The 15,493-nt window shown below is 36.1% G+C and overlaps 1 protein-coding gene across 1 annotated transcript; it reads left to right on the forward strand.

Annotated features, from left to right (window-relative positions):
- On the forward strand, positions 4,925-5,467 carry LOC108663012. The gene has a single exon (XM_018125493.1). It carries the CDS (start codon positions 4,925-4,927, stop codon positions 5,465-5,467), a length of 543 nt encoding a protein of 180 aa, XP_017980982.1.

Here is a 15,493-nt window from a genome sequence, read left to right on the forward strand (position 1 = left end):
TCTGGATGATCCGAAGGAATAAGAGAAGCTTAAGTGTGAATTCGTTGAATCAAAGGACAATCCCGATACCCACTAGAAATTTAACCTTTTTGAGGAGAGACTACGCATGATAGAAAGAATGGGAATGTATTACTCTATGGATACAATCGAACTTTGTCTCATTTCAGATGTGGTTATACCCCCAAAATTCAAAGTTTTAGACTTTGAAAAGTCTGATGGAACCAAGTGCCCGATCACACACATCACCATGTATTGCAGAAGGATGGCCGCATATGCTCATGATGACAAACTCTTGATACATTGCTTCCAAGATAGCCTCACTGGTGCTACAGCAAAGTGGTATGTCCAACTAGACCGTAATCGAATCCATACATGGAAGGACCTTGCTCGAGCGTTTGTAGCTCAGTATAAGCATGTTACAGATATGGCTCTGGATCACCTTTCTTTACAAAACATGGAGAAGAAACCCACTAAAAGCTTCAAAGAATATGCTCAAAGATGGAGGAATGTGGCTTTTCAAGTTCAACCACCATTGATTGAGAAAGATACCACCGTAATATTCGTTAACACCCTACGAGCCCCCTACTATGAACGGTTGGTCGGTAATGCCACAAAAAACTTCGTTGATATGGTAATTTCATGAGAGATGATAGAGACTGCCATTAAGAAAGGAAAGATAGAAGGAGGTGATATAACAAACACGAAAAAAGGGGAAACTTTTAAGAAGAAGGAAAGAGAAGCCCAAGCCATCACTTCGAGACAACCCCAATGAGGAAGCTACAACCCTTACCAGCCATATCCATCATACTCCTATTACCCAATTGTGAATAGCGCTTCACAAAGCCCATACCCATATCCTCCCATGCCAAATGCCTTTTCCAACCTGTACCCATATGCTCCAATCCAACACACACCTTACCCCACAAATATCCACCCACCTACTTCCACACCTGTTACAGCTTTAACCACACAACAAACAACACCTTCAAACAACCATACTGCCGGTGAATCAAGAGGATGGCGAAATAAATAAGAGAAAGTGCAGTTTGACCCAATCCCAATCCCAATCTCATTTGCTGCACTCTTTACTCAGTTAGTTACAAACCATTTGGTGGCACTTTTATACATAGAGCCATTAAAACCTCCATTCCCGAGATGGCATGACGCTTCCGCCCATTGAGATTATCATTATGGAATCAAAGGTCACTCGATCAAGAATTGTACAGCATTCAAACATAAAGTGCAAGGGTTGATCAAGGTAGGAATCCTGAATTTTGAAAAGAACCCGAAACAAAATGTTAACAACAATCCACTGCCAAATCATGCTGGGACAGGGGTAAATGCAATCGAAGGGGAGGTATATGTTAAAAGGAACAGTCGGGAAGTGGAAACCCCCATGGAGAAAGTGTTTGAAGCCTTGGTAAAGACCGATATGCTCGAGGTTTGGTCAAAATATCCTAATATGAATGACTCGAGAAATATCCAAGGACTATACTGCTTATATCATAAAAGACGTGTGGGGCATCTAATTCAAGATTGTAGTTCTTTCTAGAAGGAAGTGCAAAGGATGATGGACGAATCAAGGATTGAATTTTACGTGGAAGCCTCAAGGCCAGTAGTAAACATGATGGCCAAAGATTCCACTCACCCAACAAAGATAAAACCTTTAACCATTTTCTATGAATCAATAGGAGAGTTTATGGAAGACAAAACCCATGCCAAAATGACCATCGAAGTCCCTAAACTTTTCCCCTACAAAGATGATAAAGTTGTCCCGTGGAACTACAATTGCAATGTATAAGTTTCAAATGCGGGGAAATGGATGGTCGAATCTCAAGATAATGTTGCAAATATAACTAGTGTTGGGGGGATTACCCGTAGCGGATGTTGCTATACACCGGAGGCATTGGAGAATCTCAGGAAGGAGAAGGGAAAAGAAAAAGAGCAAAATTCGAGACAAAAAAAAGTGCAATCTCAAGAATCGACAGATGGCTCAAAGGGACCGGGGACGAAAAAAAAGCTGCAAGGTTCCTCAAGTTCATCAAACATAGTGAGTACAATGTAGTCAAGCAATTGAACAGGTTGCCTGCTCGTATCTCACTGTTATCATTGCTCCTCAGCTTAGAACTATATAGGAATTCTTTGATGAGGATTCTAAACCAAGTATATGTGAATCACGACATTTCAGTTGAAAATTTGGACTACATCATTGGGAACATTTTAGTGGGTGACATAATATCCTTTAGAGATGAAGAAATCCCTTCTGGAGGTAGGGAAAACTACAAAGCCTTGCATATCACTACCAAGTATAAAGGCTGCACTGTCGTAAAAGTGTTGCTTGATAACGGATCGCCTTTGAATGTGATACCTATGAGGACTTTGGCCCGCTTACCCATCGACATGTCTTACATGAGAAAGAGCCAGATGATTGTGAGAGCCTTTGATGGGACGAGGAGAAAAGTAGTAGAGGACATTAAGATACCAATAGAAATCGGCCCATGTACCTTTACCACTGAATTCCAAGTTATGGATATCGCTTCTTCATACAATTATTTGTTGAGAAGACCTTGGATTCACTTAACTGGGGCCATACCTTCATCGCTTCACCAAAAAGTCAAGTTCATCATGGATGGGAAGATTGTATGTGTTAAAGGGGAAGAGGACTTACTCATAAGCAAGCCAGCAGATACTCATTGTGTGAAAGCGACTGAAGAAGTGCCTGAATGTTCCTTTCGATCCTTCAAGTTTGTTAACACCACATATGTTAGAGAAGGAACCACACCGCCCATTCTGAGGCTTTCCAAAACCACTAAGATGGCTGTCAGTCAGATAGTAGGGAAAGGATACCGAGCAGAGGCAAGACTGGGAAGAGAACTGCAAGGCATTAAAAGGCCCATACGCGCTACCAAAAATGAAAAAAGGTTTAGCTTAGGGTATAAGCCGACTAAGAAGGAAAAAGAAGAAATAATAGTCGAAAAAATAAGGGAAAGGTTGTCTCGCTTTAAGGGGTCTGAGTTGGAAAACCATAGAATGACATATCCTCATCTCTACGAGACATTTTGATTTGGAGGCTACATCTTTCCTGAATCACTCACCGTTGAAAGCCGAGAATCAGTGTCAGCATTAGGGGAAGCCTTTTCTGATTTATCAATATGCGCAACGGAGGAAAGTGAAGAGCAGCCAGGAAATGTGGATGGGATTCCTACTACATACCTCGGGCCATCGAAGTTGAAGCTGAGCAGCTGGACCACCATGAGTTTACCAATCACTTGTGATTCAATTTCAAAGTAACGCAAACTAAACATCCGTGCTTATGCCCAAGAACATTGGATATTTTATGTATCGGGCTTTTTATCATTTATCATTCTAATAAATTGACATGCGTAGTGCATTTTTCATATCTCCCCTCATGATTCACCATTTCCATTCTTGTCATCTCATCCTTTTATTTTAACTATTTATCTATACAATAGCTCTACATCTTTCAATTCCCTTTACCTTCCAAGATTCCAAATAACGAATGCGAAGATGATAATGACAGTGGTTTTGAGGTTAATTTTGAAAAAGGTATAAGTGTCAGCGAACTTGATGATACAAAAAACGTGGAGGATTATGATTTAACTCTGGACTTGTTAAGACTAGTAGAACATGAGGGGAGACAAATTGTCCCACATCAAGATACACTTGAAACGATTAATTTGGGAAATGAAGAAAATAAGAAAAAAGTTAGAATTGGTACGACGTTGGTGCCAATTGAAAAAGAAAAACTAATAAAGCTACTCCATGAATATGTAAATGTGTTTGCATGGTCCTATCAAGATATGTCAGGACTCAATACAAACATTGTAACCCATAAACTGCCTTTGAAACCCGAATGTAAACCAATTAAGCAAATGTTGAGAAGAATGAAACCTAAAATGCTATTGAAAATTAAGGAAGAGGTGAAAAAGCAGTTCGATGCAGGATTCTTGAAAGTAGCTAAGTACCCCGAATGGGTTACAAATATTGTCCCAGTGCCTAAGAAAGATGGGAAAGTAAGAATGTGTGTGGACTATCGAGATTTGAATAAAGCAAGCTCAAAAGATAATTTCCCTCTACCCCACATCGACACCCTCGTTGACAATACTGCTCGCCATTCCATGTTTTCTTTTATGGATGATTTTTCAGGGTATAACCAAATTAAGATGACACCAAAGGACAGAGAAAAAACTACCTTCATAACTATGTGGCGGACCTTTTGTTATAAGGTAATGCCATTTGGTTTGAAGAATGCTGGGGTAACATATCAACGAGCCATGGTGACTCTTTAAGAGGATATTTGGTTTGAGGTGTATGTGGATGATATGATTGTAAAAGCCCGCAAAACAGAGGATCATGCAACCAATCTTGAAAGGTTATTTAAGAGGTTACGGAAGTTTCAACTCAAGTTAAATCCGGTAAAGTGCACTTTTGGAGTCACTTTAGAAAAGTTACTCGGTTTCGTCGTCAGTGAAAGAGGAATAGAAGTTGACCCGGATAAGATTCAAGCAATCCGTGATTTGCCTCCTCTCAAAACGTAGAAAAAAGTTAGAGGATTCTTGGGAAGATTGAATTATATAGCCCGGTTCATATCACAACTCACACTCAAATGTGACCCAATCTTCAACCCCTTGCGCAAACACAATCCTGGGGCATGGAACGAGGAGTGCCAAGTTGCTTTTGACAAGGTTAAAGAATATCTGTTGAGTCTGCCAATATTGGTACCACCTATGGTCGGGAGACCCCTCCTCTTGTACTTGACAGTAAATGATGGATCCATGGGATGTGTGTTGGGATAGCATGATGAAACTGGTAAAAAAGAAAGGGCAGTTTACTACTTGAGTAAAAAGTTCACTAAGTACGAGTCCAAGTATTCCTTGTTGGAAAAAATGTGTTGTGCTTTAGCATGGACGACGCATCGACTCAGGCAGTACATGCTATATCAACCACTTGGCTCATTGCAAAGTTGGATCCTATTAAATACATCTTCGAGAAACCATCCATATCAAGTAGAGTGGCAAGATGGCAAGTGTTGTTGTCTGAATATGATATCGTATATGTGTCCCAAAAAGCTATCAAAGGAAGTGCAATTGCAGATTTTCTGGCGAAAAGGGTGGAAGAGGATTATGAACCCATGGAGTTTGAGTTTTCGAATGAGGACTTGTTGTCAATATGCCAAACAAGTAAAAAGAAATCGGAGAAAGAAAATTGGAAGATGTTTTTTGATGGAGCTTCGAATGCCTTGAGGCATGGCATAGGGGTTGTGTTAGTATCACCAGAAGGAGGTCATTATCCCATCATAGCCAAGCTCAATTTCTATTGCACCAATAATGTGGCTGAATATGAAACTTGTGTCATGGGTCTTCAAGCAACAATCGAGAGGAAAATTCATGTTTTGAAAGTGTATGGGGATTTTGCTTTGGTTATTTATCAGTTACGAGGAGAATAGGAGTCACGCGACTCGAAGTTAGTCCGGTATCCTAAGTTTATTTCAAAGCTGGTTGAAAATTTTGATAAGATTTGCTTCACCCATTTGCCTTGAGAAGAGAACCAAATGGCTTATGTATTAGCCACACTAGTAGCAATGTTCAAAGTTGGTACCGATGTCAAGATTCAACCCATTATGATTAATCTTCGAGAGTGCCCTGCACACTGCTCCAATGTAGAGGAAGAAGTAGACGGGAAACCATGGTACCAGGATATTGTGCATTATCTCAAGTTTTAACAGTATCCGGAACAAAGCTCAAAAAATGATAAGAAAACCATTAGAAGGTTGGCAATGAATTTCTTCTTGGATGGGGACATCTTATACAAGAGAAGTAGGGATCAAGTGCTTTTGAGATGTGTGGATTCAGCCGAAGCTCGGAGAATAGTTGAGGAAGTCCACGAAGGAATTTGTGGGGCACATGCAAGTGGGCATATGTTGGCAAGACAGGTCATGAGAGCAGGGTATTACTAGCTCACGTTGGAAACGGATTGTATAGATTTTGCTCGAAAGTGTCACAAGTGTCAGATATACGCAGACAGAATCCACACTCCTGCAAATTCATTGAATGTATTGACATCACCGTGGCCAATCTCAATGTGAGGCATGGATGTGATTGGGTTAATAACCCCGAAGGCATCAAATGGGCATCGGTTTATTCTGGTGGCGATTGACTACTTCACTAAGTGGGTAGAAGCAGCATCTTATGCCAATGTGACCTAGAAAGTGGTATGTAAGTTCATCCAAAAAGAAATAATATGCCGCTATGGTCTCCCGAAAAAGATCATCACAAATAACGCTAGTAACCTCAATGGTGCAATGATGAAAGAGGTTTGTGCCAAGTTCAAGATCAAACATCACAATTCAACGCCTTATCACCCAAAGATGAATGGAGCGGTAGAAGCAGCCAACAAGAATATCAAAAAGATAATTGATAAGATGACAGATGTATACAAAGATTGGCATGAGAAATTACCCTTTGCTTTGCATGCTTATCGCACAACAGTCCGAACTTCCACAGGAGCTACGCCATTCTCTTTAGTATACGGGATGGAAGTAGTTTTGCCAATTGAAGTAGAAATCCCTTCCTTAAGGGTCCTTAAAGAAGTACAATTGGAAAAAGTCGAATGGGTTAACACTCGTTATGAGCAATTGAATCTCATAGAAAAAAAAAGGTTGACGGCACTTTGCCATGGGCAGTTATATCAAAAGAGAATGATGAGGGCATATGGCAAGAAGGGACATCCTCGTCAATTCCAAGAGGGAGAGTTAGTATTGAAAAGAACTCTTCCGAACCAGCAAGATCCTCACGGGAAATGGACATCGAATTGGGAAGGACCATTTGTGGTGAAGAAAGCTTTTTCAGGAAGAGCACTAATTTTGGCAAAGATGGATGGGAGGGAGTTTTTCAACTCGATGAATGCCGATGCTGTCAAGAAATATTTTGCGTAAAAAAAAATTCAAGTTGAAAACCTGAAAAGGCGACTTGAGTATAGGAGATGTGTTTAGGGTGAAAATCTGAAAGGGCGATCTAGACACGAAAGAGGTCCAAGTACTACAAGGGCTTAACACATAAAAGGTTAAAATCATGATCTGAGATGTTCAGACAAAAGACAAGGGAGCTAATAATTGTGCTTGTTTCGGGATAAAATTTCGAGACTACTGTCAATATCTATCGGAACAGTCATTAAAAAAGAACTGTATCCCTTTTGTATTAATTGGTTTTCCCTTGTTCCTTGTCATTATGCTTGATTGTAGACACTTCCTTTTTTCTAATGAAAAATAGTCTTTCTGCTCCCAATATTGTCATCATTTCCATTCTGCCAAAAGAGGATATATAAGTACATTGCATTGCATTTGTCATAAAATTGAAATGATATTTAATCAAGAGCATGATAAAATAAAGAAATGTTTGCATTATTTTGAAAAAAGATTATAATTGACTGGGAATGAAATGGAGTCTGGTAATATAAAAAAGAAAAAGAAAAAGACTAAGAAAAGAGAGAAAGAAATGGAAATAGCAACAGAATGGAGAACAGTAAAAATGTGAAGAATGATTGGACCATGCATATGACAGAGGAAGAAAACAGTTGTGAGCAATGAATTGGGGAAGACAAGAGATCGAAAGCATGATCGGTTCATCCCCCATTAATCAAAGAGAAAGCTCTAAAAACACCCAAAAAAAAACTGATGAAGATGATTATGATATTTAAAATTGTCATGTTCAAAGTTTTAAAATAACTGAAAAAGAGGAAAATTCATCTTTAAAGTCGTAGAGCCTCAATGAGGAATTCATTTATTTTTCACCACAAAAGAAAAAAGGTTTCATTACCTCAGTTTTGAGGAGTTCATTTTTAAAATTTTTGTGTCCTCAGTTTTGAGGAGTTCATTTTTAAAAGTTTCGTTGCTTCAGCTTTGAGGAGTTCATTTTAAAAGTTTCGTTCCTCAACTTTGAGGAGTTCATTTTAAAAGTTTCATCGCCTCAACTTTGAGGAGTTCATTTTTAAAAAAAAAAAGTCTCGTTGCCTCAGCTTTGAGGAGTTCATTTTTTTATGTTACGTTGCCTCAACTTTGAGGAGTTCATTTTTTTATGTTACGTTGCCTCAATTTTGAGGAGTTCATTTTTAAAAGTTTCGTTACCTCAGCTTTGAGGAGTTCATTTTTTAAAAAGTTTCGTTGCCTCAATTTTGAGAAGTTCATTTTTAAAAGTCTCGTTGCCTCAGCTTTGAGGAGTTCATTTTTAAAAGTTTCGTTGCCTCAGCTTTGAGGAATTCATTTTTTTAAGTTACGTTGCCTCAACTTTGAAGAGCCTCATTTAAAAAAAGATTAAAAAAAAACACTTTGGTAAGAGAGTTAAGAATTAAGTCAAATACAGTGTCTACATCTTTGCACTATTTCGGATTCCCAAAATGCACAAAGAGGGGCAGTTGTAGACACTATGAAAAAATCATAAACAAAAATTATTATTATTATTAATTAATTAAAAAATGATAAAATGAGTTAAAAAAAAAAAGAGAAGAGAGTACTGGTAGGGCGCAGACGCACCCTGCCAGTATCAGCCAAGCACCACAACAATGCCAGATGCGAAAAACTCGTGTCTAGTAAGGTAGTGGAGCAAGGTCCCTGCAGAAGCCAGGACTAAGCTGGACAATTGGGTATAAAACCCCACTGTAGCACTTAAACAAGAAAAAAGAGGGCAAACAAAAAACCTTAGAAAATCCTAGCCACCTAAAACTCCAAAAACCCTTAATCTTTAGCAGCCAGAAACCACAATCGAGAAATCAAAAAATATACCCAAGTAAAATACAAAAAAATATATCAAAAATCAATCGCAAATACATATTGGAAAGGGGAGAGTAAAGGTTTTTGGGGGGATTTTTTTAGATAATTTTTAGAGGGATTTTAAGGTTTGGTGTGCGACTGCTTTAGATGAAGCATGGGAGCCGCAGCCGATCGAGGGAGAGCAGACCGTTGGGGGGTATCGTCGGTTGGGTTGGAGTGGCATTGGGTCACTGATCAACGGTGACAGGAAAGAAAGGAGGAAGCTAATTTCGGTGAGAGTGAGAGGGTGGAGGTAGCCGACATCGCCGGTTTGGAGTGGTGGCCGACAAAGGAGAATGAGAGAGAGAGGGTTGGGTCACTGTCGGTGATAGAAAGAAAGGGAAGGGTGGCACCGCGACACTAGTTTCGGTGACAATAAGGGTCCGGTTTGGGAGGTGTCTAAAAGCTGATGGTTCTAAAGAGATAGGAGAGTACCGGTGCCATTAGAGAGAGAAATTAAAGAGAGAATGAGGGGAAGAAAGTAAAGAAGCCGGTTGGTGCAGGCCATTCGGGCTTAGGTTGGACCGGAGGTGACCAAAGCCCAACAGATCTTAAATCCACTTGGAGCAGTGGGCTAATCTCAAACCAATAGGTAATGGGTCTGCTTACTAAGTAGTGATTTGGGCTTGGACTGTTGATGTTGAGATATGATGTTTTTTTTATTTATTAGTCATGATAGTGTTATTATTTTCTGAATTATATACATAGGAAAAATGAAATATATGAAAAAATGTAATATATGAAAAAAAATGTGAAAGTCTTTAGCATAATAAATAATAGATCTTAGGGAGTTTAAATATACGTATATGAAATAAATAATAAATGTAGTAAATGGTTAGAAAATGATAGGAATATGTTTAAGTTATTCATATAAATCTATTAAATGTTTTATAGTAAAATTAGATCCAAGTAAAGAAAAATATATATGGATACATAAAATAAATATAAGCTTGGGTGATTATTAGTTTATAAGTAAAAGTTTTAGGCTAAATAAAGTATGCACATAAATAAAAAGAGAATCTATAAATAAGATATTATGGTGAGGATATATTTAATTAAGAAAAGAATACTAAAAAATGAATTTAATACTGATGACGAGATGATCGGTCGGGACGCGAGAAGTCGCAATCCCGAGCCCATATTCCCTAGGTTCGGAATCGGAATCAAGACTCCACCAATACGATGGGAGGGTCTCGATTTCAAGATCTCGAAATTTTTAATAAATAAAGAATTCGACTATACAAAAGTTATTCAATAAAAATAATAAATAAATAACAATAGATAAAAAAAAGAGAGGGATAAAAATAATAAATAAAGATAATTCAAATATATAATAAATAATAAATTTGTAAAAATGCAATATACATGATATTAAATAAACAATAAATAAATAAATAAATCTAAAATAACAACTAATTTAAAATTAAGCATTAAATATCAAGTGGCACAAACTGTGAATTAATAAATATTATAAAAAAAATGTGAAGACAAAGATAAGAAAGAGAAAAAAAGGAATTAAATATAGATATATAAAATAAGATTTTAGGCATTAGGTTTGAATAAAAGATTGCTTACAAAAAATAATATAATAATAATAAAAATATAAAAATAGATAAAATAAAAAATAATAATAAAATTTTTGTTCACTAAAATAACATGGGATCATAAACAATTTATCTAATTATAAAAGGAAAATATAAGAGTAACTTAGAATAAAAAATGTAAAGTACGAAAAAATAATAATTAGAAATAAAATAGAAAATATGATAATAAAAAATAAAATAAAATGAAAATAATAATTAAATAATAATAAANTAATTAGAAATAAAATAGAAAATATGATAATAATAAAAATAAAATAAAATGAAAATAATAATTAAATAATAATAAAACAAAAAAATAGACAATTACATTAGCATAGCATATATATATATATTGCATCATGCATATCATTACATATAAATATTTTTGTTTTCGAGTTTAAGCCCCGATGATGGGATTTATTCGTGAAATTTGCGAAGGCGAATTTCTCGGATAATTCTTTAGGTGAGAGAATGCCCCGGATCCCACCAGTATGATGGACGGATCCGAGAGAACGTCATCAATAAAAAGTTATTCGTCTTACATTTTTCATCTCATACCATGCATTTCATCTTGCCTCACATTTGCATTCCATTTTAGGTTGAATAGGAGATAAAATAAGGGAATAATAACTAAGAAAATATAGTGAACTTAAAAAATTAAAGCCTAATAGAATAATTTAAAAATGATACCGTTCATGGAACGGGGGTTCCGAGGGTGCTAATCTTTTCTCGGGCATAACCGTACTTTCGAACTTAGATATAGAAAAATATAGACCAGTTTAAGGTTCTTTTCGGTGAGTTTAAAATTAATTTAAGGCTTCATCGATTAGAATCGAGTCAATAGGTAGTCAACCGCATCTAGTAAAAAAGATTGATGATGATTTCTAATTTTTAGAGTTTTTACTCTCGTCTAACGGTAAAATTTTCAGACCCGCACGTTACGACAGAAAGTGTGAGATTTTTTCTTAAATTTGAAATTTCTAGTTCTAATTCTCTCTTTCTTCTTCTGAAAAGTTTCCCTCTGGATATGTTTAAAAACGCAACAATCAACAGTGACAGATCTGACACTCCGGGCAATGGATTATCACATGTTGCCATGCAACTAGGTTTTAAAGTCTTGGGTCATTTCATGCATAATAAACTTGTTGTGTGGCTAATACCATGGCATGGCCGGCTATCATGATCTCTGTGGCGATTTCCAACATGAAATAATAAGATAAGGCTGAAGGGCTGATACGAACATGTGTTCTATGTAGCTCCATCAAGTTAGACCAAACTACAGTGCTTCCCACAAGGTGGGCCTTGCTGGGAATCATTAGCATTTTGGCTTGCTCCATATATACTAAGCCCGTGACTCTGGTACTAGACTAGACTTCAGTAGTGCAAGGACCCCAGGCGGTAGCCATTGGAAGTGTCTGCTAAGCACTTGCTTTGGTCCCTCTCTGCTTGTAGATATGATATGCTATGGTCTCCAATCAGTCCTTCATATCAAATTTCAAGTAATTAGTACCTTGTTTGATTGATGCTGCCTACTGTGATAGATGTTGATAATGCTGGCGCATCATTGATAGGAAGAGAGGAGGCAGGAAATATTATTACATTTTTCTTTTACAATATAAATTAAAATTATATTTAACAACAAATTTGCTAGTCACTAGCCTTTCAAGTGGAGGAATTGCAAACTGCATCGTTTCAAACTAGAAGAGAAGGGAGCAAGAAAAAGAATAAGAACAAATGAACAATGTCCTACCAGCGCTTAATTCATTTAGTAAAGGAACAAATATGAGAGTTCAAGCAGAAGTTTCAAATTCAATTAATAGAATTTTTGAGTGACACGTGTTGTACATTTGACAATTCTTCAAATAATGTATAAAAAATATTTCTTTTAAAATTTAAATACATGTTACAAATATATATGTGAATGTGTATTATGTTATAATTCAAAAAATTTAGATCAAGTTTAACAGCACAAAAAGTCAAATATAAGTATAATTTGATTTGAACTTTTATATTTGAGTATGTATATTTAGATTGAGATATAAATTAAATTGACATTAAATTTAAAAAATTATTGACCAATAAATAAGCTTTTGACTTTATTATAAATATACTCTCAAATATGATTTTCTTACTTCTGTAAATACTTGATCAAGTAATTATTCTTTATCGTTATATTTGATGACTACACAAATTTTCTTTCCCTAAAAGGGTGTTTTCTTGACCCATTTGACAAAGGAAGTGCGGTCATTCAACCAAGAAATAAAAACAAAATTTTGAAAAAAAAAACCAAGAATGTTGGTTTTAATCAAAGTCTCTTGCTAATAATCAATCAAGCACAAGTCAACATTCACCATCACCGATGGTCACATCAATATGAAGTACGATTTCTTTTCATTAGGTCAATTGAACTGTCTAGGCTTTATGCATCTTTGTTTTCTTTTGTCACGGATTATTCATTTCCCTACTCTTAATTTGTTTGCATTTTAGTAATAGCTTTCGAAACAGGCAGGGCCCTTCCTAGTGGACTATAAAGTAAAGCAAAGTGCCCCAACAATGGTGGACAGTGACCCGTCATGATTATATATGCACTAGCTCGCAGAAAAAAAAATGTATCCTAGACATTGGAAAAGCTTTGGAGGAGAGTAAATAAATTAAGGAAGATTGTGAGATTAAAGGGCATGCCACCTGTCCAAAATTGAAACCGATGCATAAGGTTGTGGGAATGACTCTACGTGCTATGAAACCTTCTATATGTTGTTTGATTATAGTTCAAGTTTAATCGAAATCAAGTTTAACCTAAGATAAAAAATACATTAGATTAAATGAACATGATCCTCTTTAGAGTAGGCATCTAGTTAAATTCGTCTGCATTCGATCTTTGCACGTTGTTTTATATTCTGAGATGGATTGAATCTCGATGAAATTTCATTGACAACGATATGTCAATGGCATATATCATATGTTTCTGTCCTTTTTAGGGAGAAATTAAGAAGAGAGCGACTGGGCATGCAACAGACAACAGAGCTGGGCTGAGATGCGTCAACGCATCTATTGGTTGCTTGGGGTCCTTAAAATATGTGGTGGATGGCTCAGATTCGCCGGCAAAAGCAGGATCCTAGCTAGAATCCTCATCAACAATTGCAACTTTTTCTTTGTTTTTCTTTCTCTTGATAACGACTTGTCTTTTGTTACTGCCTCTTTTTTGGTTTTACACTTTACCCCCCAAGAAAATAAAAAAAAAGTGAGGTTAATTGAATTCCATTATGATTTGATGGTTAATTACAAGGGTCAAACTTGTGGAAAAATATTCCTTCCAAAATAGTTCCAAGTTGCAAGAAATGTGGGCATCATGCATTTGCATTTGCATATGCATCCTTGTAGAAACATATTTCTCCTATTTTATTGCATCAACTTGGTTGTATTAAAATGTAGGAGCATGACACAGAGATTGCACCCATGTGTCAAGAAGTACTAGACCCCTTCCCGCTGCTACTGCACACAAATGCTTGATTAGGTTTCAATATTTGATTGCTATTACCAAATGATTCCAAACTATTCCCTACTACCTCCTTGGGGATGATTCTCCGGAAATCATTAATCACTAATTAAGAAAAGGGGTTAGCAAATTTGAGAGTGGGGAATGATGCCCAAAAGCTAATTAATTTCAACCAAAACACAACAAGTGTGGGTTTTCAATTTGAACTGAGAAAATAAAAGCATCAAGTTCTGATTAAAAAACACAAAATGAAAAAGGGGGGGGGGGTGGGGGGGGGGGAGCATGTGATCCCGATTCCTTCACAAAGACAAAAGGTGTAGTTTTAGAAACCTATGAAATTGTGAAAATGCAGTGACGTTTAGGTTCTCAATGAATTTAAAAAGTCGGAATTGGATTCGGTTTCTCTTGGTTCCAATTAAATGGAAAAGCACGATTCATTAGCGCACGCCTGCACCTCTCATTGCTTATCCATTTCTTTGCACCATAACTGTAATTCAACTACCCAAAACCCCTTTCTGCTAACTTGTTTGAATGACTTTGATCCTGTCGAAAATAGTGTGTAATCAAGGCCATCCAAGGATTTAACAATGGGTTTAAGATATACAGTAAAAGTGAAGCATATATTGTATAAGTAAAATGTATTTAAACATTTGATTTATCAGTAAATGTATGCTTTTTTATTTAAAAAAAAGTAAGATTTAAATTTTTTTTAAAATTTAAAAAGGAAAAAATAACATGTGACAGTAGCTAAGGTTAAAACAAAATAAGAGAGAGTAAATATGTTTGGTTTAAAGATTTAATTTAGGATGAGCATTTTGCCACATTTTGATAGTGTCATCTTTAAAGTCGGAGAAGGGCCCTACATCCCATCTGTGTGTAAACCATTCTTTAATCAACAATGAAAATTGTCGCCAAGTTTTTATGCCCCGTTTGTACAGACATTCTCATCGATAACTAAATTCACCCTAACCATCCCATCATCACCTTCTTTTGCAGCACCAAATGGCGAATCAACGGTCCCCAATTTATCCTACCTAACTTTACGGTTTATGTCCAAAGCCGAAAAGAAACTTTTAGGCAGTTTCTTTATGCATAGGGTCCTTTTTTGTAATTTCCCGACGCAAAGAGACAATAGCCAGCCCCAGAGCAGCACTACAACCCATTGCCCCAAGATGCACTTCACGCTCCTTTTTTACAACGCGCCTATTTTTGGTTTTTTTTTATCATTTCTTCTTCTTTTTAAACATTTATATTTTTTGAAAAAATAAAACATTCTAGATAAATTCTTTTAAATTCAAAATACATTTACTTATCATTAAATCAAATTCTTAAGAATATAAATTTTTATCACTCTTCAAATATTCATCATCAATTATTAGTGGTGCTTAGAGAATTTTAGAATAAGCAATCCTACACAATTTTGACAAGTTATTTTTTTTCCTTCACATCTCACTTTTTCTATAGTTGTGCAAGATAATTTAAGAAATTTAAATTGAAGAGAGATGATGGATTTGATTTAGGTTAAATCTATATTTGTATGAGAAGTGATTTTTTAATTAAATGATTACAAAAATAAATTCTATTCAATTA

The sequence above is a fragment of the Theobroma cacao genome, chromosome 8, assembly GCF_000208745.1.
Source record: "Theobroma cacao cultivar B97-61/B2 chromosome 8, Criollo_cocoa_genome_V2, whole genome shotgun sequence".
Taxonomy (NCBI): Eukaryota; Viridiplantae; Streptophyta; class Magnoliopsida; order Malvales; family Malvaceae; genus Theobroma; species Theobroma cacao.

Coding starts and splice junctions, on each gene's coding strand:
- LOC108663012 (XM_018125493.1), top strand. CDS start 4,925: ATGGACGACGCATCGACTCAGGCAGTACATGCTATATCAACCACTTGG.